The sequence below is a fragment of the Equus quagga genome, chromosome 12 (genome assembly GCF_021613505.1).
Source record: "Equus quagga isolate Etosha38 chromosome 12, UCLA_HA_Equagga_1.0, whole genome shotgun sequence".
NCBI lineage: Eukaryota > Metazoa > Chordata > Mammalia > Perissodactyla > Equidae > Equus > Equus quagga.
The window spans coordinates 34,148,187-34,173,049 of NC_060278.1; the positions used below are offsets into that span (position 1 = coordinate 34,148,187).

At 36.3% G+C, this 24,863-nt stretch overlaps 1 protein-coding gene across 6 annotated transcripts in view; it reads left to right on the forward strand.

Moving 5' to 3' along the window:
* Positions 1-24,863, forward strand: part of CEP170 (centrosomal protein 170) — a 144,617-nt gene that overhangs the window by 67,622 nt on the left and 52,132 nt on the right. For 4 of the 6 annotated variants that reach the window (XM_046679409.1, XM_046679412.1, XM_046679410.1 and 1 more), the window contains exons 5-10: positions 5,040-5,098; positions 5,195-5,357; positions 6,216-6,350; positions 14,048-14,524; positions 18,859-19,022; positions 19,209-19,502. In XM_046679409.1, the coding sequence (XP_046535365.1) occupies positions 5,040-5,098; positions 5,195-5,357; positions 6,216-6,350; positions 14,048-14,524; positions 18,859-19,022; positions 19,209-19,502 (1,292 nt within the window). The remainder of the gene's footprint in view (positions 1-5,039; positions 5,099-5,194; positions 5,358-6,215; positions 6,351-14,047; positions 14,525-18,858; positions 19,023-19,208; positions 19,503-24,863) is intronic. The other 2 variants (XM_046679413.1, XM_046679415.1) reach the window with 1 other exon arrangement.

Below are 24,863 nucleotides of genomic sequence, written 5' to 3' on the forward strand. Positions count from 1 at the left end.
TCCCTCTTTCAGTTTTTTATGAAAAACTGTTGTTCAGTGTTGTTATTGCTGTGTCTTTAAGTTTATTAATCTTTTCTTTGGCAATGTCTAACCTGCCATTAACCAGCCCAGTATAGCGTTCATCTCTAGAATTCGAATTTGGATTTTGTTTTTGGTACGTTCCAAGTTTCTAGTTAACTTTTTGAACATGTGGAATGTAGTTATAACTGTTTTGAATCTTTGTCGACATTTGTGTCAGTTCTGCTTCAGTTTCATTTGATTGGTTTTTGCATCCATCGTAATTTTTGATTGGACAGCAGACATTGTGAACTTGACCTTGTGGAGCATTGGGTGCATATTTGTGTATTCCTGTAAATACTTTTGAGGTTTGTTCTGGGACACAGGTTACTTGGAAACAGTTTATCATTTTGTGTCTTATTTTTAAGATTTTTTAGGCTTCTAAGTTTAGTCTGTTACTAATTATTTCCCACTACAGAGACAAGACTTTTCTATATTTTCTACGATAGGGGTCAGCAAACCCATTGGTAAATCTGGCCCTTAGCCTGTGTTTGTAAATAAAGTTCTGTTGGAACACAGCCACACCCACTCATTTACATATTTCCACAGCTGCTCTTGCAGAGTTGAGTCGTTGTAACGGAGATCTTATGGCCTGAAAAACCTAAAATATTTACTGTTGGCCCTTGACGGAAAAAATTTATTCACCTCCACTTTATCCAGTGGCTCATGATTCATGAGGTTTTCAGCCTGGCTGTTGGGAGCAGATGTTATTCCTGGCCCTGTGTGAACACGGGCCACTGTTTCTGCTAAAACTTTCAAGTGGTTCTTGCCCCAGTGCTAGGTAGTAGCTTCCTCACATGCAGGTGCTGATCAGTACTCAGCTGAATACTTGAGCAAAACCCTCTTAACATCTCTGGAATTTCCTCTCTGTGCAGCTCTCTTCACTTCAGTGCTCAGTCCTGTGAGCTCTAGTCACCTCATCTCCCCAGACTCTTGGCCTCGTTTCCCCCACAGCTCAGGGAGTCTACCAGGCACTGCCTGGATTACCCGTCCTTGCAGGGTGACCTGGAAGCTTGCTCTAAGCTGGGGCGGTGGTTGGGCTCACCCTGATTTGTTTCTTTTCACTCGGGAATCACTGTCTTTTGTTGCCTGATGTTGGTTGTCTTGAAAACCATTGTTTCATGTATTTTCTCCATTTTCTGTTATTTCAGAGGTAAGAATAAATTTGATTCCTTTTGCTCCATCTTGGCCAGAAGCAGAAATCTGAGAAGTTGATTTTGGATATTTTGGATATGCAAGTTGAATCCAAGGAAGAGGTGTAGGCTAGAGACAAAAATTTGGGAATTCCATTGTATAAATAATATTTGAAACCTTGAAACCAAAAGATATCTCCAAGGGAATGAATGTGGATTGATAAGAGGACTGAAACTTGGTACATTCCAATATTAAGAGGTGGGAAAGATAAAGAACCAGTGAAAAAGACTATGAAGGAACCACTAGTGAGCTGGGATGAAAATCTGGACTATAGTATGGTTTCCATATTTAAAAGTGAAAAATGACTTAAAAATTACTTAAATACCTTAAATCTCAAGATTACCCCCTCCTTACCATCCCATTCATACAGGTCATTATAAGAACCCAGTACCTTAACTTTTAAAAATGGGGTTCTTATCTTTTCCTAAAGAAGTCATTTGCTCCTGCCCTAATGGTTCACAAAACAATTGGGTTAATCATATGAGAAACGAGGTAAAAGTCCTTTTTCATAGCTTCTAAGATGATGGTCTGTCTTGGAACACTATATGTAGCGCTGTTTGCTTGGCAATCCAGATAATGGCTGTTAATATGATCAAGGTGGGGATAAACATAATTAAAAGTTAAGGACTCAAGGGGACCCCCCAGCCGTGGCTGAGTGGTTAAGTTTGCATGCTCCACTTCGGTGGACTGGAGTTCGCTTGTGTGGATCCTGGACATGGACCTGGACATCGCTCCTCAGATCATGCTGTGGCAGCATCCCACATAGAAGAGCTAGAATGACCTACAGCTAGGATATACATCTAGGTACTGGGACTTTGGGAGGGGGGAGAAAAAGAGGAAGATTGGCAATAGATCTTAGCCCAGGGCCAGTCTTCCTCACCAAAAAGAAAAAGAGAGCGAGAAGACAACTGGAGTTCTCATATCCACTTTAAAAAAAGTAAAGTTAAGGACTCTTCATTCAGAGAAGTTGAGTTTTTCCTGATTAAAAATGGTTGATATGCCCAACAAAGCATGAGCACACTTTCCAAATTTCAAAAAGAGAGGATATTTTCTCAAACCTTGAAAGAACGGAACTTAAGAAATTAATTAGATAAAAGAAAGTCATAGAAGAGAAGTTAAAATCAGTTGTTTAAAAACTGTGTTCCTCTAGAACAGGGGCTTCAGCAAGTTGGGTGAGGTATTCACTTGCTAGAATATGTTTTTCTGAAGGTATAAACAGAATTAAGCTAATAGAGAAAAATTTTCCCCTTGGAAGGTTTTCTGCCATTTACTTTTTTTTAAGCCCTGGACATCTTCTAGGATTTTCCTTGTTAGTACAGTGTGGACTCTAATTTAATGTAATTGTATATTTCATTATCAAATATAGTAAAAGGAAATTTCCCATACTCCTGGTGAGAAGATCCAAAAAGAAAAGTTTTTGTCTAACTTTGAGATGACTTTTTAAAGATTACTCTCATATATATATATATATTTTTTTAAATCACACATATAAAATAAAATATATAAATTTGGAAAAAATGCTCTTTTTCCATTCTTTAATTATATAAAATAATTATTCCAGTATTTTCATTTATGTGACATCAGTGTTTTCAACACCATGAGAGTGACATTTTTTAAAATAATATATCATAGTTTTTCACAGAGTATTGTAAAAATACAGCACTTTTTGAAACCTTGTAACACTGGAAATCTTTTCCCAGCTAGCAAAAGCTCATTATGTAACATTTGGAAAAAATGATTTTTGAAGATGTGTTCATAATGATATCTGACACTTAGTGTTTTAAGGCCATACCCCTAGGAGTACCTAAAACTCTAAAATTTTGCTCTATTTTTAGGCTTAATTGTCATTAAGATAAAGGAAGGTGTCTTCAACCACATTATTAGTTTGCAGATGAGTTTCTCCATCCCACCTTTAGATAAACATTTCTTAAATAAACTGAACATAGGGATGACGTAGAATAGTAAGCATAGTCATATAAAGAAATGGGGGAATAGCCTATAAATATTATGATTTTTAATAAGCAGGAATTTAAACTTTTTGTCATTTATTTTGGAGTTTTAAAATTCAGATGTAATTGACATATGACTATAGTTAACAATGCTATATTGTATATTTTGTAACTTAATTGAGGTAATGAGTGAGTGTGCCTCGGTTTGTGATCTTTCTTAATTAGCAAGTTAAGAGCAGTCCCCTTGGTCTGCAGCGTTAGGAAGGTGATGGCTGTGGAGTAAAAGCTGGGGCTGGGCCCTCTCTGGATTCTGTTGTCACACCAGAGTTTGCAGGGAAATTCCTCAACGAGGGTTCTTGAGTTCTTCTGTCCCCCACACAGGAGCCTGTTTGGAAGGTGAAGTGTTTGGACCTAAGAAATATGGCCTTTCAAGTTTTGCCTGACCTTAGAGCAGTCTGCATCTAAGGAGGATACCCCAGACCAGCCTTGGGGAATAGGCTTCAGGCATTCCCAGGGTAAACGTGAAGCACCAGAAAACCCTCACAGCAGGCTAAAATCATTTGCTTCCCATTGAAAAACCAGAAATGGCTTTCTGTTTCTTTTAACATGGTGTTTTCCTTTGAAAATGTAGGAATGCTATGAATCTTTTCTGGCTGTTTATGAGTTTCTTAGGGGTGAAACTGTTACTGGACTTTTATTTTTCATTAAATATACTTAGTTATGAAATAAATATCTCCATATATTACAGCAGATATGTGTCAGCATATGTACATAAAAAAAAAGAGAATTGTACTGTTTTAAAGCTATAGGAAGCCGTGTGAAGTGATGGGGGTCGGTTGGCTAGTGTTGTCTTGGGTTCTGCCCCTCCCGTCCTCACATCCTTCTCTCTACAACAGGAAGGTGGGTTAGTAGAATCCAGGGGGGCATCCCCCTAAGCTCTTTACAATTCTAAAACATTCTGAGTTTTTATTATGTTAATGAGTAGAAATACAGGTTAAATACTGGTGAACAAGTTTGCTGCTCCTTATACACAAGAAGTCTTTTTCCCCCTAAGTAGTCGTGGTGATTATAGCTTTCTACCCTTGAAGTCATGGGTGCTCTGAGTCGGTAAAGAAGAATAGAATTTAGTACATGATTATAAAAGTCCTTTCATTACAGGATTAAGTAATGGTGGGAAATGTGACCTCCACTGTTTGGTGAGAGTCTTTTTAATATACAGAGGCATTGTTCTTTTTGGCATAATAATGAAAGCGTTCATTATATCTGGCACTTGGTTCTAATCTATGGAATCAGTTGTTTGATAATGTAATCTGACGCTGATTGCAGTTCATGGGGGAGAGGGGAGGTCGTGGTTGCTGGATGGACCCTAATCACAGCATTTCTTTTGCATTTTCAAGTGAACTTCGTTCTTATCAATGCTTGTGAAGTCTGAGTAACGGATTCCTTCAGGGTTTACTGTTGGGCATCACTGATGAGATACTTTCCATTTCTGTGATTAGCTAGCAATATATTTTGATCCAGATGTTTTTTCTTCTTTGCAATCATATTGTTGTTAGAACCGAAAATGTCTTTGTGCTTTGATTAAATTACCTGGTTATTTGCTTCTTGAAGGCCATTATTACCTAAGTTTAGAATTACTTGCTAGATTGAAAGATTTTCTTGAGTATTTAAAAATGAAAATTTTTATATTTGGGAGCTTATTTTAGCATTTACTCTTAAGGGAAATATAATTCTGCTGTAATTACCTCTTGAAAATATGACAGTTTCTAAATTATCTGTGATCATTTGAAGCTTGATTATCAGAATTTTGAAATTATATTCTTCCTTAGCCCCATTTACATACAAATCTTTTCACTGTAGTACGCGGAGAAATGAGGGTCCCTGAAGAAGCTCTAAAGGTAAAAAGTTTTTACTCATTTCTTTTGTAAGCCTGCCGTTTACTAGGGTTGATTTCACTCATGGATGTTTCACTTCCATTTTTAAATGTGTTATAGCATGAGAAGTTTACCATTCAGCTTCAGTTGTCCCAAAAATCTTCAGAATCAGAATTATCAAAATCTGCATGTGCCAAAAGCATAGATGCAAAGGCAGCAGATACTGTGACAGAAGTGCAGCACAAAGCCACGGAAGCACTAAAATCTGAGGAAAGAGCCATGGGTAAGCCAACCTCTTTGAGAATACCGTGTTTATACTTGATTGTGAAGAAATTGCATGCTTTCTTCTCACAAACTTGGCCATGTCCATATAAAAATAATTAATAGTAATAGGAACAATTCAGAGTGGGTTTAATGCTGTCAATGCTTTCATTAGAAAGCATTATAAAGCACATAATTATATGGTAGTCGTGTGTAGGTGTGTTTAATATGTTTCAATACTTGAGAGAAGTAAATGTAATTCACCTTACAATATTTTTATTTTGTGTTTGCTTTTTCTTCTGAATTATAATAACTGAAATGAATTAGGAATTATCCAGTAATGCTATATCATCATAATTATTATCATATTTATCATGTTTCAGGAAGTGTAAAAAAATACTTTTACATAAATAATCCCATTCATACAAAAACAGCTTTTTAAATTGATAGACGTTACCAAATTTGCTCAAATACAAATCTATGAGTCCAGGTAACAGCTAGTCTAAGTTTGGTTACTGTACAGTGCCCTTAGGCTTTAAAAATGAAAAATGGTCATTCATGTCAAAATTTAGTTTTCTTTTATATTTAGACTGAATGTATTTCTGTATACCAAACAACTGATTACTCTCTAACAAAAGGCTATTGGCCTGTAGCCATTTGTGTTGCGTAGATACTAGCCAGCGCGAAACTTCATTTATTTAGTCATGTCCAACATTGAATAAGGTCTTCCACAAATACTTGTTATTCAACTTAGAGTAATGTTCAGCTGTCTAAACTATACTTTTTCACTTAATAAATTAATCAGGCAATTCTAGCATTCTGCAAAAGTGTTTTTTTCTATTTCATATGCTTTAGACAGATTTTTCCCCCCTCTTTCCAGATACTTCTGCTGTGCCCCGGGGTACTCCATTGTACGGGCAGCCATCATGGTGGGGGGATGATGAGGTGCATGAACAAAGAGCTCTCAAGGCAAATGGCAAGCCTGAAGAAAAAAATCATGAAACTGGAGCGTCAGGTAAAACATCTCAGACTCTGACATTAAATGGATGTTTTGGGAAGAATTTATTATGTAAGCAAAAATCTGTCTACCCTGAAAAGAAATATCTGCTACTCTTCAATTTGATAAAAAAAAAGTTGATGAATGTTTTAATGACATTATCATATTTCAATTTATTACAAATGATTCTCACATAAATTATTAATTCTAGTATCTTTCTCATTCACTTTTAAAATATTTTTTCCAGCTTATTTATGAGAGCATTAAAACTTGGAAAATAGATTAATAATGTAATTGGGCATTTTAAGTATTTTAAAATAATGATTAAAATGTTTCAGTTAGACCAAAATAGTAGGTACAAACTAACTTTACATGTCTCATTAGATTCATAAGCATACAATCATATTTTTTAATGAACAATTTCTATTATGTTCAGAAATGTAATATGAAATTAAAGCTTCTTTAAAACCTCAGTGTGCCTAATTTGTTGGAATATGGTAGCAGCCAGATTGGCTGAGTTCAACAGCCAGAATGAAGAAGTTGTTCTGGGTCTCATGTTCAGATAAATGGTCAAGAAACATACTCTTCTGTTGCTGGAGGGGTTTAGTAATGAACTACATGTCCATAAGCCAGAAAATTGAGATTTCTAGGAAATAAATGGAGGTAGCAGTTGTATGTCATATAAGGACTTGGCAAAGACATCAACGCGGAAGGATGGAGTAGCCAGTCTCTGTGATAACGGCAGATCAGGATCCAGAACTGGAGGAATTACATACAGGCACCGGGAGCAGTGTGGGAAACTAAATCTGACCCTGAGTCAAGGATAGATTCCATCAGAACTCTTCTCAGCTTTCTACCTTTGACCCTAATTCTACAAGATAAATAAGACATTTTTCTTAGCTGGAGAACAGGAATGCTGGTTCTTTAAATATGCTCTCATTTTACCGAATGTATGTCTAAGAAAGCTGGCTTTATCAACTTGATTTTTTTTTTTTTAAAGATTTTATTTTTTTCCTTTTTCTCCCCAAAGCCCCCAGGTACATAGTTGCATATTCTTTGTTGTGGGTCCTTCTAGTTATGATATGTGGGACGCTGCCTCAGCGTGGTTTGATGAGCAGTGCCATGTCCGCACCCAGGATTCGAACCAACGAAACACTGGGTCGCCTGCAGTGGAGTGCGCGAACTTAACCACTCGGCCACGGGGCCAGCCCCCCTATCAACTTGATTTTACAGTGCCCCACACTGAAGTTAACTTTGCAAATAAATTTCCATTGCAGCTTCCTTGTTTCTGTGACCAAGACGGTTTTCTTCATGCCCAAACTCAGAAACTTAGTATTAGTTGGCATGCCCTGAGATTCCAATAACAGAAATGCTAACTGAGGCTGAACAGGAAGGACATTTACCGACTTAAGGAACTGAGCCTCTTCAGGGTTGGTTAATGCAGCATCTGAACAGAGGCGTCATCTAGCTGGCGTCTCTCCAGCTCTCAGCACTGCTGCCCACGGTGGCTGCACACATACAGAGGGAGTTTGCGTTGGTACCAGCGCTGCCTGCCAGCAGCAGTCAGGGGTGCATGCTGCTGTGATCACATCCAGCAGAAAATAGCAAAGCTTGCTTTAGAAGACCCCCGGTAGTTGGAAGGACTTTCCCAGAAGTTTTCACATCTCTCGTCTCACTGGCCTCTCACGGGTTCCGCAGTAGGTCGACTGCTTATTCCTCAACCAGTCCCTGGCAAGGGCTGTGAGATTATCCTTGAACCCATCTTGCGGACTCTGAAGTCGGGAGTCGGTTAGTTTTCCCTAAGGCACATGAGCTGTGTCAGGGAAGAGTGGATACCTGGGAATGTTGGAGCTCTTTAGGAGGGGGGAACAGGGAATGGATACTGGAGGGCGATCAAGAATGTCCACTGATTTGAAATCTTTGTCGTACCTTTACCTCATGTCTCATATGTTACCTTCTTCTCCTGCCTTTTTTTTTTCATTGAGTCATAATTGAACTTCTACTTTCAGTTTCAACCCTCCTGCACTTCATTTTACATAATAAATCTAAGCTGTCCTTTATTTCCTTTTTTTTAGGAAACTACGGTGGCTGCCTTTTGCCTGCCAAGTAGATTTTCCATTAGAGTTCTCTGTGATTTTGTCCCATTTTCCTTAGAGAGCCTTATGTCCTACTATTAATTGTTTTCCCAATGCATTCCCACATAAATTATACTAATTCGTACCTGCTTTTCTCCCAAGATGTATATACACATATATCAGCTGATATAAAATTTTAAATGATACATCTGTATGTGGGGATTGCTAATATATAACACTGTTTGCTTCAGTATTTTGTGTGTGTGCCTCCTCATGTAAACTTAAATTCCTTACTTCAAGGATCACATATTATCATTGTGCACTAGAGCCACCTAGTAGAGAGAGAGGGAGAGAAAGAAAAATATATACTAATTATTAGGTGATTAATTTAAAAGAAAATACGGCAGAATGTAACCATTGCCAAATACTGAAAATAATTGATAGAGATTTTATCTAGCCATTCAAAATCTATCCCTCCCGCCTAATACAAAACAACTTTTGAAATCTGAAACACGTAAGTTCTAGGACACAACGAGGTATAAATGTAATTTTTGTGTTGGAGACAGAATCATGATTTATTAATAACAGCCAACACTTCGGTGGTGCTGATTTCATCCATACACTCCTGTAAGTGCCCTGCATATGCTTAATCAGCTAACCCTCCCAGTAGTATCTACAGGAGAGTTGCTGCTCTTTCCCCCTTTTTAGAGAGAAGGAAACTGAGGTGCAGCGACGTGAATTTACTTGCCGACGTCACCCAGCCAGCTGATAGTGTGGCCGGGGTGGGAACTCAGGAAGCCTGACTCCAGAGTCCATGCTTTTAACCACAGGCAGTTCACATTTCAGCAGTCATTACACACACACACACACACACAATCACTCCAAAAGGATATACTTCACAGAGTACAAAGATTTACACAAACACTCCAAAAACAAATTGGCATAGAAAATTGATCCCTGATACCTCAGCATAATAAAATAAATTTCAGATTATGAAGCATTCAGTAGTAGTTTCATCTGTGTGAGTGAAACTGAATTCTTAAATGATTATCAGCTTACGTGGCCTGTCTCATTGAGTGTCATTTCTGCCAGATGACAAAAGCTGTCTTATAATCTTGGGATTATTTTTGAGTTAGAAGGAATTAAGTGATTTACGTCTTGCATTAAATAGCTTAAAGCACCCAGTCAGATTGAGCTGATTAAATGACAGTCTCTTTTACTTTCTTTTATTAATATAAGCATGTTTTGTTTCAGATTTATCATTTGCAGTTTTTTAAAATATAGGATGAAGAAAACAGTTTACTGACCTGAAGAAATTTATGATGCCAGCAGAAATTATAGAATCAAATTTGAAAATCTATACTAAATGTTATTTTGTTTCATCATTTAGAAATTGAGGTTTTTTTAAAAAAAGTGTTTCAAGTTGTGAAATATAAATGATTAGTTTAATTATTTGTGCTCTAAGCATATTCTTTCAATAAAAACGAAAAGTGATTTGCTTCTTGGTTACCAATTTTTAGAATGTAAAATCCTACTACTTATTTTTCAAGGTGAGAACATTCCAGAAAGGATAGTAGAGTATGTGCTACCTAGTGATTTTTGATGTCCCTCTCTGTGCAACCACATGTATGCAGAGTCTCCCACAGACTTAGCATATAGCCTAAAAAACCCTAGGAGCAAATATTACATTATTGGATTACATTAGAGTAATCAAGTTCTCCCGAAATTGTGTGAATGTTTTGAGTCTTGTTAAGAAGGAGAAATTTGTCCTCATTTTAGCTACAGGTTTGCTCTTCTACCTGCTAACTTGGTTTAAACATTTGTTTAGGTTACAATTAAAGGCATTTAAGTGTTGCACACATTTCGAAAAGATGTGTGCAACTGTGAAGAGTAGATTTTTGGCTCCTTGACCTTGATTTTAATGTAATCAAACTAAATTTGGAAACTTTCAAGTTGTAACTGCTGCTTAGCAAAAGTGGTTTCCCAGTCTTTGTAATTTCAAGTACTTGAAGGTACTTAGTTGAATGGGTGTGTTAAGCAGAATAAGCCTTCATATGGTCTTGGTCATCTTGAATTAGTTTAATATTTGGTTTAATTCGATACAGAATAATGAAGGGAACTTTTTTCTGAATTGTGTGTATTAGAAGTTTCCCTGAAAGGTCACACAATCATAAAATACCTTAGGAATTTAAGGATGTTAGTGCCAATTGCTCTTCTGATTTAGATAATCATAATTAATTCTAGCATTATCAGTTATTAAATCATTTTAAATATCTAGCAATTGAGATTAATAAAATAGTATAAACAAAATATTAGTGTACTTAGTGTATTATTTAGTTTAATTCAAAATAGATTTTGAAAAGAAATGAATGTTAAATTCAGAAATCCCAGAATGTGTTCTGTCAGTGTCCTAAGAGAAGAAAGATGTTTTGTTTTTCTATGTTAATCTAGAAGACCCCTAGTAATTTTTCCAGTAGACCTACATTTCCCAAGTGTAGTAGGCCCACACTGGGTCTGTTTTTATCATCTTCAGAAAAATGAATTCCTCCACATAATTTTTCAGATGACTGAGCTTTACTTTCACAACTGAAATTTTTTCGAGTTTAACCACTTCCTATTAAGTGAATTACCCATATCACTGCCTTGTTAAGCAGACAAGCCTGAAAATAATTTAAATTTTTGCTTTATGACTCAGGCATCGTTATGAATATCAGTTATTGAACTCTGATGCCTTATGGTGATGTTCGTGGGAGACTGAAGTACGTAGACTGTTTGCCCTGAGACTGAGTGGTTCTGGGCTGCTGTGTTTGTGAGCCCTGTGTCTGCTCTCCGTTGTTTGCTGTCTTTTCTCTACTGCTTGACTCTTAGTGCAGTATGTGATTCTACATCCGCTCCACATTTGCCACGTGTAATCTGAGTAAATAGTAAAAAGGCTCTCAATGAAGGACTTCCTTCTTTGTAAAATTCATGAACAGGAGACTGTAGGCATTGTCATATCTGTCTTGGGTTTTTTAGAGTTCGATTTTTGGTTTCAGTGTTTGGTTTCCCTAATTCTTAACTGTGTTGGAGAGTTGGAGGAGGGAAAGAGAAAGGTTTACTTGTGTGCCTAGTTCACCAGGCTTTGTTCTGGGTAACTTACATTATCTCACTTAATACTCATCTCACTAAATCTTCACAACAGTCTTACGGATAGGTAGTAGTATTTCCCCATTTTACAATGAGGAAAATGAGAATTAAAGACTGGTAGAGACAGAGTTTTTCTGATTTCACATCTTATCCCTACTTTCCACTAAACTAGACTGCCTGGTTATAATCATCCGATCATAACAGGCTGCCTGTCCACTCTGTGTGCTACTTGGCATTGTTAGATAACTGATTTCTGCATAAATTAAGTATTACTTGTGTAAGTCTCAGGTTTCTAGTCCTTGGAGTAAAGGTGGTTTTGAAGTAGGACTAAGGGAATGATAACCATAAAAATAGTGGTGTGTAGTTATTGATCTCTGCTGTTTTAATGTTATAATGTGGAAACAAGTTGAAAGTATGTCAGTGTTAACGGTGAACTTTACATTCACAAGGGAGGAAAATTGAGAACATATTCCTTTGAATCATGAGTGACAAATGGATTATAAATGCTATATCCCCGACCAGCTTTTTGTGGTTTTTGCTTTGTAAGTTCAGCCACATCGTTTTATTTTGGTATCCAGGTGGTAGTAGTAGAAAACTACTGCTCGTCTTCAGTGTTACTCTGTTACCTCAACGGTGAGCAGAGCAAAATGAGTGAATGAATGTATTATGTCTGTATGTCTGTTGATAGGATAGGTTTATAAACTGATTGTACTATATGGAATTGATCAAGTTTAGTACATTGTACATAGTAAATAAATCAATGTATTAAAAAATAAAAAACATTTATTAATGAATTTATTACTATATGGCGAGTGGTTAATGCATTTTACACTCATGGCAATTTTAGATGACAGGCCTTCAGAGTAAACACTCAAAGTCCAAGTGGATGTTTATTATTAATAAAAGGATAAATTAATTCTTTAATAAAGAAATATTGAAAACATGACGTCAGGTTATTGAGTCTTGTATAACCACTTTTTCCAAATAGCATGTAAAATCATTGCTTTGATAATGTAGACTTTTTCTTGATAGAATTTTTCATTTTCAGTGGTGAGAAAAACTAAGTAGATTTTGAAAAGGATAATTTTTACATCCAAATGGAGTTTGATCTCTTCTATATCCTATCCCACACATTTGATTATGGAAATGTTGCTGTCCCAATATTCTGTAGTCTAAAAGTAAACAGTTCTATGACTGTTTCATATTCAGAGTACTGCCAAGAAGTCAATTACAGCACCTGAAGAATGACGTCAAGATTTAATATTTGAAAAGATGTTTCAAACAACCAGATAACTTCGCATAATTGGACAATGATTGGAAACAACCTAATCTCCTTGTATTGCTTTTCCTTCCTAATAAATTATGTGCAAATGGTTTTTCTGTCAATCTGTTTTAAAAAAGGAATGCTTTTTTGAGCTTTAGGGAAATATTTTTCATTTGAAGTCATTCTTTACCATCTTGCTAATAGATATGATTCCTGAAAAACAGGGCAGTTTAATCTTTAATATAGTTTTTTGCTTTTGCACAATCTAATAACACATACTTAAAAGAAAACATTTCAGTTATCATTTTCACTTCTATACCTTTACGTATTTTAGGTATAAACGCATTTATTTTTATACCTTTCTATTTGTTTCTGAATATAAAAAGAATAACGGTAATCTTGCAGAGTTGCTTGCTGCTTCTACCAACTCTTGTTGTTGATTTGAGATTTATAATTCAGCTTTACTCCAAGGATTTTTGACACTTGTGCATGTTCTGCTGTATAGAAATGTAAATGAGTATTCTTCTGGAATTATTGGCTGGTAACTGAATTTTCTATTTTTACGTTATTTCTTCCATGCTGCTGCTTGGATTGCATTGCTGCAAGCAAACCACATGTTTTATCTTTAATCTTTTATTCTTTATAAAAATCTATCTATTTTCTTGCAAGGATCACACATCAGTAATAGTATTTTTGTCATTCTAAAAGTCTTATCTCTGTGATGGTGAAGAATGGTAAGTGGAATCATTGCTTCTAGAACATCATTTCCATATTGACTTCCCATGTTTGTTTCCTCATTTGAGTGCTGGTTCTCCTTTGGAGCTCTACTTGTGTTCATAGATATTTCAGATATTTTATCCTCCTTACTTGATAAGGAAATTCATATTTTTTTCTCTCATTAAAGACATATACATTGAACATGCATCTCCACCTCCATTTGATTTTAATTCTTGCACCTTGATGATTTCTAGATCCACGTTGGAAAAAAATATGGGCCTTCCCATGGAAGGTCCATCACTAACTGCTTTGCTATCCTTAGCCATTGCCGCTATTTATCTTGCATCTCCTGTTGGTAACTGAATGCCATGTTTATAATCAAAATTATTTCTTCTCTGACTTTTGCCATTGTTTTTCATCTAGACTGATCTGCCTTCTGATTCTCATGGAGTAATACAAATGGCCATTACTATACTCCCTCAAATGCTAGAAGCCCCCAAGTATTTTGAATTTTCTCTTATTTTTCTCATTAGGGTGCAGCGTAGATGCCAAGCAAGTTGAGGAACAATCTGCAGCTGCAAATGAAGAAGTACTTTTTCCTTTCTGTAGGGAACCAAGTTACTTTGAAATCCCTACAAAAGAATTTCAGCAACCATCACAAATAACAGAGAGCACTATTCATGAAATCCCAACAAAAGACACACCAAGTTCCCATACAACAGGTGCAGGGCATGCTTCATTTACCATTGAATTTGATGACAGTACCCCAGGGAAGGTAACTATTAGAGACCATGTGACAAAATTTACCTCTGACCAGCGCCACAAGTCAAAGAAGTCTTCTCCTGGAACTCAAGACCTGCCAGGGATTCAAACTGGAATGATGGCACCAGAAAACAAAGTAGCTGACTGGCTAGCACAGAACAACCCTCCACAAATGATCTGGGAAAGAACAGAAGAGGATTCCAAAAGTATTAAAAGTGATGTTCCAGTTTACTTGAAAAGGTTGAAAGGTAAAGTGCATCGATCATTTCGGAACTTCCTATTTTATGATAGAGAAAACTCAGTCCTCGTAGCTAACCAAACTACTGTTAGATAAATAAGTATGCGAGAGAAAACTTCTGCTTTTTCAGAGGTCTATATTTAGTTTTAAAGCTCAAAAGTAAGACACACTGCCTGTGTTCAACTTAATCATTCAAAATACTCTGCCATCATTTTCTTGCCAAAACCAGATTGGTTTTATAAATCTGTGTTTACACCATTAAATTTGTTTCTTTTTCTTATGAATATAAAAGATCTGTTCAGTTCAACAGTGAAATTCCCTAGAAGACAATTCTTATCATTTTCTTGACTTAAGTAGAAGATTTATTCAATTCTATTTTTATCTATTGTAATGCTTCCAGTAAAATGTCAATATCTAGATTTTGAAAGAAGTTTTAAGCCATTGGGCCAAAAGTTCTACTTTGCTAGTATAGTCACGTTGTTAATAGATTGTTTCATACTGTTCTCAGTGGCTTCTCATAAAACAAAAGTTTTTGGTTTAGAGATACTTCCTGGGAATCAATCGAATTAAAAATTTTTTCAATATTAAGACTTTTATGAAAATCACAATTGAATGTTTATTTGTGAAATAGTTACCATATATGCTTTACTAGTATAACACTAGTCACAATTAGTAAAATCTTTACACCTGTACATCACAGTATTAGCTGATCATGTTTTCCCATTGGTTTTGCTAATTAAATTTATTTTAGAATTTACTGAATACAGATTTGTGCTACTCTATCAACTTTTATTTAACAGACTATAAGGGAAGTGGTTTTATGTTGATGTGACCATTCTGTTACTATACAAGGAGTTAATGAGTTTTTAAAAAAATGCTCTTTGAGGTCAGAGACTATATATTACTTACCTTGTATGCCTACCACTTCATCTAGGACTTGAATATGTGATAGGTACTCAGTAATTTGAATAAACATGAATGACTTCGCTGTCAATGACAAGAATGAACGTGGCTTAACCCATATGGCCTGGGATTCTAACCAAGTAATGAAGAAATGCTTATTTTTTATTTGCTTCTAAGGCATCTCAGGATAGTGAGATGATGTGATAACTTAATTCTTTGTTGGGGCCTATTGCTATATTTAAATATAATCATAAGCAATTACCTGGCATATGTACTTTGACATATGATTATAATCTTTTCTACTAGAGAATATTACATATATAATTGAGACCTAAATGTGTATGTATAGGTTAAAGCTTATAAATGAAAGCTACCCATTTGTAAACTGACCATTTTTATGAATTGGATAAGTAACAGTGTATCCTAGTATAATATAAAAGGTAGCATAAAATTTGAAAATTTAGAAATAACAGCATCTTTTTTAAACCAATCTTAAGTGTATAAAAAATGAGCAAAAAGATTCTTTTAAAAGTTACCATTTAAAAAAACTCCTGTATTAACCCTTTTATTGTAACTTTTTTAATCATTATAACTATTTTCTGTATTAGCCGTTATTTTTAAGCCGTCATTTTAAGACAGTTTCTGTTCTTGAATGAGGCCCATTCATAAGTATGATTCCAATTAGAGGCACTAATGCTCACATTAACACTGCATCTAAATATTAATGATTAGATATTTGAAAACCTTACCAGAAATTATGCAATAAAATTACTGTTGTCCCTCAAAGTTGATTTGTAGGTAGACCTATATTCTAGTGTGTTGCCATTGCTTAGAACCCCGCTTTTGGATTTGCCTTCAGACCATTTTACAAGCCATCCAAGAAAATTTCTTTGTGACTATAACTCAGTTTGGTCCAAGGTATATCCACTTTATTTCTCCAGATACATTTATGAATGACATTTGACTTTCCCCCCAAGTCAGAGCTGCCATCATTAGATAAAGATTTTCCACACTTTAGAATATCAGAAGTATATACCTAGACTCCAAATGTAATTATTGCAAATAGCAACAATTTTACAATAATTAGACTTTCAGCAACTGTTTAGATCAGTCGAAAACTTGAAAGTAGGCAAAACAAAACAAAAACAAAAACCCTTTGCTCCTATAAGAGTAAAGTGCACGCGCTTTGGGACAGTGAGGAAGATGATGTTCACAAAGCCCATACACTTTTACTCTTTAGTAGAGCCACAGCTACTGACTTGGTACAGTAACCTACCCTAAGAGATACTGAAAGAACTTCAGCAGATGCGCACATGGTTAATGATAAACAAAACAGGAAGAAAGAAACTTGAGGAGGAGTTTCCTAGCGATTTTTTTGTTGAGTAAAAACAAAAGTTGCAGTTCTGATCAGAAGTCTCACCTTGTGTGACACTGAGAAATACAAGAATGAATAATAATCTTCCAAAAGAGAAAATGGCTAATCTATAAAGGGAATTTTTAAGCCATAATTTAAAGATACGATACTGAAAGGACCTGACACCACTTAAACCCAAATTTTATGTGTTGGTACAAGAACTAAATTCTGTAAAGATGGTGCTTTCATGTTGTGTGTGTGTATGATGTGGGTTATTTGGTCTTATCATGCAGGAAATACTGGAGTTTAGTTATTTCCAGCTCTTACAAACTGGATATCTTTTTAGTATATCTGATGACCCAATGAAATAGGCTGTAATGTGTCACAGCCTGTTTTTGGTGAGTTTTGTATGTAAACTGGTGGTTGGTTTGGTTTTGCATCCCATCTGCCATCCCTGATTCCCGACTTCATTACTTGAGGCAGGCATTCCGTTAGTTACACACCTGGTTTTTTCTTTTCAAATTGTGTTTTGCGTAGTCCCTAATCTGAAGAAAGAGTTTCAGGTTTGTTGTCTTGTCTAACATTTACAGTATGAATCGCCATCACTGTGCTGGGGAGCACCCGGAACCTTTGCATTTTGGTTTTAGGCACTCCTTTTGCTTCCCTTGCCTTTTGCTTTTCCAAAATGTTGTCCTTTTGTCTTCTGAGCCTTCTCACTCCTTTGATGTACCACACTTTTACAGCTGACCCTCTTGTGTTAAATCGTTAGCACCAGTTAGTAACCTCTAAATTCATTAGATGGAAACCCAGGAATCTTACAGTTCAGCTTTTCCCTTGCACATACCGCCTTTGTCTTTCCCTGCTCTCACGTCTTTCAGTTCTGGTCATCCTCTAGTTTGATGCCATATTGTACAGAAGATAACTCGGATTAAAATTTTTAGCCCAGGAAAATTTAAACATCAGATTTAGTCCTGGAAGCTTTGGAATGTATCTGGTTGACTAGATTCATTTATACCTTCCTTCTAAAGAAGCCATCATTCAAGCCCTCATTTTTTATTTGATCTAAAACATATGTGGAGTAGCTCTTGACTTTCCAATAATTTCATGCTATAATGATGTAATAATCATTTGATCGTTTCTTCTAATGTTATTATTTGGGCAATGAGAATTCTAAATCAGTGAACTATCAAGTAATTTTCATAGAGTTTTACCTGTAATCCCTACTGGAACCATGAAGGGTAACAAAAATCCTCTGTTAGGAAACTGATGTTTCAAAATTTAAATATATTCTAACTTGACTCTTACCTGCTTTACGGAGAAGACAAATAGATTTTGATCTGGTTATATTTAGCACCATGCCATTTGTCTAGTAGATGCTTAGATTTCTATAGGATCTCATAGACTATGCTTTTCCATGATAGGCCTTTTAGCTTGCTTTATTTAACTCTGAAGCCACCAGAGTTTATAGCACAAATGCAAATTTTCAAAAATTCTCATAGCTAAAAAGATGTTTGTAAACACTTGTACAGTAATTGGTGGAAACTACAAATTTGCATCCTTTATTAAAAAGGAAAGGTATGCTATACTTTTGGAAGTATTGAACATCGAAAGTTAAAACTAATCACATTTTTGTGGCATTTTTATTCTTTTACTGTGTAATGATAAGCATTTCAGTGGGATCACGCTTTTTCCTATCTATCTCTCTTATACTAGAGAGACATTTTTGATTGCTTATAAAGGTATAAGATTTGAAGGCAGGATAATGTTTATTAACGTTATAAATATAGACTATTACAGATGATATGGCACTGCTTATCTGCTAAGGCATTGATGAATCATTATAAAGTTAAAATTTGGAGAAAGACAATCCTATTGAATTGTTTATAAAGGACCTCATTGTTGGTTGATAAAATTTGAATGTAAGCATTGCAATTGAGGGAAGTTTGCAGAGCCTGTTACTGAAAAGAACATATGACTTTGGATTGAAAAGGGGGAGGGGGCAAAACAAATAGCACTTTTGTATATGCTTCTAATTTTCTACATGGGGTTTTTCCTTCTCTATTATGTGGTTTCTTTCTCGTGTCCAGGAAATAAGCATGATGATGGTACACAAAGCGATTCAGAAAACGCTGGGGCTCACAGGCGCTGCAGCAAACGTGCAGCTCTTGAGGAACACTTACGGCGCCACCACTCAGAACAGAAAAAGCTGCAGAAGGCCCAGGCTCCTGAAAAGCAGCAGGAGCAAGCTGCTGTAAGTCAGACCGCTTTTACGATTGCATTCTTTGATGAAGACAATCCCAGAAAAAGAAGGTCATATTCTTTTACTCAGAGTGCAGGAGTCTTGTGTCAGGAAACTACTTATGCAACACCACATACAAAACTTGAAAAAACAAAATCTCCAACAGCAGATGCCAAAGTGGTTTCTTTGTCTTTACAGACTAGCTCTGCGCATCACAGAGGGGGGCATGGTGTTCCACATGGGAAATTGTTAAAACAGAAATCAGAGGAGCCATCGGTGTCAATTCCCTTCCTACAAACTGCATTATTAAGAAGTTCAGGGAGTCTTGGGCACAGACCAAGCCAGGAGATGGATAAAATGTTAAAAAATCAAGCTACTTCTGCTGCTTCTGAAAAGGATAATGATGATGACCAAAGTGACAAGGGTACTTATACCATTGAGTTAGAGAATCCCAACAGTGAGGAGGTGGAAGCAAGAAAAATGATTGACAAGGTAAATAATTGAAATTTGGATATGATGTTAGTTTTCGTGTGGTGTATTTGACTGTTAGAAATTACTGGAGAGTCAGCGTGAAGTGTTCTCATGTGGTCAGTGGTATTGGAACTGCAGGACTTTGTTAGGGAACTGCAAGACTAAAAATAAGACCAAAGTTCTTTCTGATTTTATTCTGCTTATATTCTGAATTTGCCTGAGTTTCGTATGTAAAGTCCAGTACATTTAAACTGCTTGGACCTTTTAAAGTTGTGTAAATTTAAGATAGGATTTTAAAATAGTATACTTTGCATTTATTTAAAAACTAAAAAATAAACAAAACCAGATTGCCATGACTCTGTTAATGTAAGCATTAATGTTAGCTAATAGTAGTTAACCACAGGTTTCCTGCCTACTAATTTCATGTTAGAAGCAGATGAAAATATGTATGTTTTAATCAATTTTGTTCTTTGTCCTTATTTTCTTTTGTTAATTTCTATTCACTGCTTTATTTGGTGATAGAAAAGAAGTGTATGAAAACAAAATTAGTTTGTTTATGATACTCTGAGTTTAGCCAAGTGTATGCCTGATCATGATTATTTATGTTTCAGATTTGTTCTTTGACGTTATTGGTTAATGTGATAATGCCTGTTGTATTGTTTCAAAAGTAGTTTTTCTCAGTTTTACCCATGGTAATGGAAAGTTGACTTTAGAATCAGCTGTTTATTTTACCCCCTGGAAAATAGCAACATAAGTTTGGCTAAACATTAATCTCGTGTTTAAGTTCTTGTTACTCTGTGTGAGCAGCATTAGCATCAATTAGGAGCTTGTTAGAAATATAGAATCTCAGGCCCATCCTAAACATACTGAATCAAAATCTGCTTTAAAAGCAAGGTCTCCGGGTGGTTCGTATGCACATTAACATTTGAGGTGCCTGGTTTAGATGATGAATTTACAGAGTGGTCTTTCAGGCAGTAGAGTCCTAAATTATTAGGACTAACGTTTACTTTTAATTTCGTAGTTTTTATTTCCATTTTGGAGTGTGTTCTATAGTGTATGCAATATATTACTACATTTGTATGTATATAATTTCTAAACATACATTTATTGAGGAGCACATGCTCAAAATTTTTTTTACCGTTGGAGTGTACAACTCCAAACTTTTGGAGATCCATTAGTCTATGACATAGATGCTGTGTGAGCAGTGTTATGATAGTTGTTAATGAGAAACATAGCAAGTAAGAAACAGATGAATAAAGCGAGTTTTCTGATTATGTTAAGGGAAATATAAGGACACAGTGTTAGCATAGAAAATGACTTGGTGATTTTGAATTGTTTTCAAATCAGGCATTGATAATGACATTTCTTTAGGATTATTTTAAAGTTCATAATTTTTCTTCTGGGTATCGAGAACAAGTATATTGCTATTTAAAATAGTGTCAAATGAAAAATAAGAGAATAGGTTTTGAAAAAACAGGAATGGTAAGAAGTTTTAAAATTCAGATTAATATTAATTTTATCCTATTATGCCTTTGTTTGGTTTATGGATATTTTATTCATAGTGACCAGTGTTTTCTCTGTTAAAAAGTTATTTTACAGTGGAGGATTATATTTCAGTGCTTAAGAACATGGACGTTTGCAGGCAGACAGATTGAGGATAGGGTGTAAACTGTGCATGTGCTAGATATCTGCCCTTGAGTAAACTACCTCTTTAGGCTTCCATGTTTTTTTCTCTGAAATGGAAGAAATTTCACTAGGTTATAAAAATAATTTAATAAAATACATAAAATGCTTATCCCTATGTAGGCGTTATAATAAGAGGTCTATAAATGTTAGCTGTGTTCCCAAATATAGATCTCTAGGCAAGATGCTTATAAATCCTGGAAAGTTCTTTCAGAATTGCAAGGGTCAAATCTGCAGCCCAAGTGGAAGTTGCAGTGCAGGGGAACAGCGTGGCCAGAACGGCAGAAGCCAGGACAGACGTCATCGTGGCAGAGAAGACTCTTTAGGAAACTGCTGGGTCGAAAGGGTGACCACAAAACTTGGTGGACACCTGCTGTCTGTAGTTCTTTCTCAAGAAGAGTCCCAGTTTCAATGACAAATTATACGGTTACACTATGGATAGAGAAAACCTAGATTTTAAAACAGTATTTATTTAAGGGAATATGTGACCGAATAGATAATTGAGTCATTCTTAGTTTATATAAACCAGAAAACAAAGCTGAGACCATAACTGTAGGGAAAAACAAGAGTCTCTCCATTATCTTGTGTATACCACAGAAAAAGGGCGGAGATTCTACTAGCTGTGATTAAAGCCAAAAGCAAAATTCAGGCCAACTAAAGTCAGGCTCTGGGGAAACAAAAGTGCAGAAGCAGGAATCAAATGTCTGAAGAAGATGAAGTCACCTGTGGGCGTGGAGAAAACACAGACCAAGAATAGCCGGAACCAAGGCAGAAGCAGCACTGGGGGAGCACAGGGGTAAATACAGGCATCACATCAAATTGCTGGGATGAGCTCTGCCATCCATTTCTCCCTTTTGAAGTTAGGGTATGGGGATAGAAGGTGGGGCCATCAGCTGTTGTCCATCTGAATTTAATTGTTGTTTGGTCCTGAAAACTTTCATGTAGTCTCTTTCCTTTTTCACTCCATCATTTGAGAGCTGGTTTATTTCATTGCTTTAGTCATTTAGCAGCCTTTATTCAACATCAACTATGTGCCAGGCTTTGTGTTAGGAGAGAGTGATTCAAATTGAAAAGACAGTTCCTTCCCTCAAGAAATAAGTATGTAGGAGGATGGAAATCCACAAGTAAAAACATGAATTAAAAATAGTTTGATGAATGCTTCAGTAGACATGTCTTTTGGAGGAAGGGTACCGATAGCTTCCAAGAGGAGATCTTAGATTAAATATCCCTTCCTCAGAGAAGTCTAGTTGTGCAATCTAAAGAAACCTCCCTAGTCACTGTCATATCAGCTTGTTTCATTTTAATCATAAGCTTTATCACTAATTAATAGTTTCCTATTTATTTATTCACCTCCCCACTTGCCCATTCACACACACACATAAGAATGTAAACTCCATGACTGCAGGAACCTAGTGCCTGGCATTTTATATGTCCTCAGTAAGTATTGAATTTAATTACCGACTGAGCTCAGAAACAGGTGGAATTAATTCCATAACAGGTATAATAAAGTAGCGTTTTCAAAAAATATGGAGTAACCCTGTGCAAAAGCTTGGGAAGGTAGAGGACTTGTTGAGAGGACCACAATTACTTTTAGAGAGTTGAGACTGGACTAGATATTGAAGGCCCTTGTGTGTCACACTGAGGACTCTAGATTTTTTTAGTGCTGAAGGCAGTGGAGAATTACTGAAAACTTCGAAGTGGGGCAGTGATGATCTAATCACTGTCAGAAGTGTGAAGAATGGATTGACAGTTGGAAAGGCTGGAAACAGAGAAGGCAGTTAAAAAGCTGCTGACATGCTGATAGTCAGTTGGATATAAATCAGACATCTGGGCTAAAATACTAATTTTGGAATTATTAGAGAGTAGCTGAGTGCAAAATAATAGATGGGATCACCTAGAAAGAATGTAGAGAGTGAGAGGAAATGGAGTATGCAATTCTTAGCCACACCAGCTTCGGTGGACAGAGGAATAAGAGTGAGCAAATGAGGCTGAAAAGGATCTAACAGGAGTAGGAGAAAACCAGGAGAAAACAGCATCTTGGAGTCAGAAATAGAATCAAAAAGGAGTGAGCTAGCAATAGTATCACATGATAACAGTGATTTTATGTTTGATAAGCACTGAATGCCTTTTCACTTTTTCCCTAAAATACATTGTATTCCTGGGCTTGAAGAAGATAAGCAGAACATATATTTGTATCTTAACTGGGGAGAAATTGCATATAGTTCAAATAGTATCTCTTTAAAGAGATGACCAAGCTGAAATGCCATGTCTTTCTTTTTCTGTGCTGGTTGTAGTTAAAAGGTCTTGAGATTTCCCCTCCCCACCCCTCAAGTTACGGGATTAAAGCATTTTGGTTCATATTTTTGTGCTGTGTGTTTGTCAGTAGATCATCTTATTTAATGCATTGTCCCAAAATTTACCTCTTAGAATATTAACACAAATGCCTGTTATGTATAAAGACCTCTTAAGTTTTACATCTAAGCTTGCATGGAGATGCGCTATAATAAGAAAGTGCTGTTGACTACCTGGATTAAAGGTAATTATCTTCCACAGTAATAATAATCTCCCCCAGCCCTCCCTCCTTGGACCTCCCTATGATATCTAGAGAACCCGTCATAGTACCAGTTTCTTGTCCCGATCCCATCAAAACCAACACTGCCGAGGGAAGAGGAGGATGTTATCAGGGCTGCTTCCTAGCCTTCCAAGCTAAATGAGAAAAACCTGTAGTGAGAACAGAAAGCTAAACATTAAATGAACGTGAAAAAAAATTGGTCATTGTAGAGGGCTTGAGGCTTTATCTTTTGGAAAAAGTATTTCTCCTTTCCATAAATTTCATACCATAGACCAATTCTGCCAGATGCTTTTCCTATCCTGAGTTTTGACTCCTGTCCACTGTGGCAGCATATCTTCCCCAAAATACCTCTTATTAGCATATTCTCTTCCCTCATGCAGCCTTGTATCTATCACTGCTGGTTCTGTAGGCAACAGGTGGTAGGGAAGAATCCAGAATCAGGAGAACTGTAACAAGACTGGAAACAGAATAAAGAACATCTACAGCATGAGTCAGATAGCCCAAAGAAAGTCAGTGCTGAGAACCTGGATCCAGGTATAGGCAGTTTGGAATGGGGATATTCCAAACCCTGAACTTCACATCAAGATTTTAGATTAGATCCAAGAGAGAGATGAGGAACTGTGATAAACTAGAGTCAAAGTCTAGGAAGACAGCGCCAGAGAGAAGACAGCGCAACGCAGTGTGTCCAGAGTCCATTCAGATGTGAGAGCAGATGCATGTGTGAGATCAAATAAGAGCCTTGAGCAAGAAGAGAGGACCTTGATAACAGGCAGGCTGCATTTTGATTTGGACTTAACTTTTTTTTCTGCTTCCTGCCAGTCCAGAAACAGTCTGGGTTAAAGGGCCAAAGCAAATAGCAGTTCTTAACAGGTAAATTCGGGCAGCTTGATTCTTCTTCCTCTTATACTAATCTTTCTTGTCCTCTCTTCACTGTGTAATTTTTTAAAAACTTTTATCGGAAGAATTTACTTTTGGTCACTCTGATTGATACTCCTCTCCCCTTCTTGGCACCCTCTGGCCTTCTGAGGTATAGGAAACCTTTTCCTCCTGTGTTAATTCCCAAAGCTTCAGAAGGGAACCCTCTCCTTTTTTCAATCAGACGCTTAATATTTAATAGGTTTGCCCCA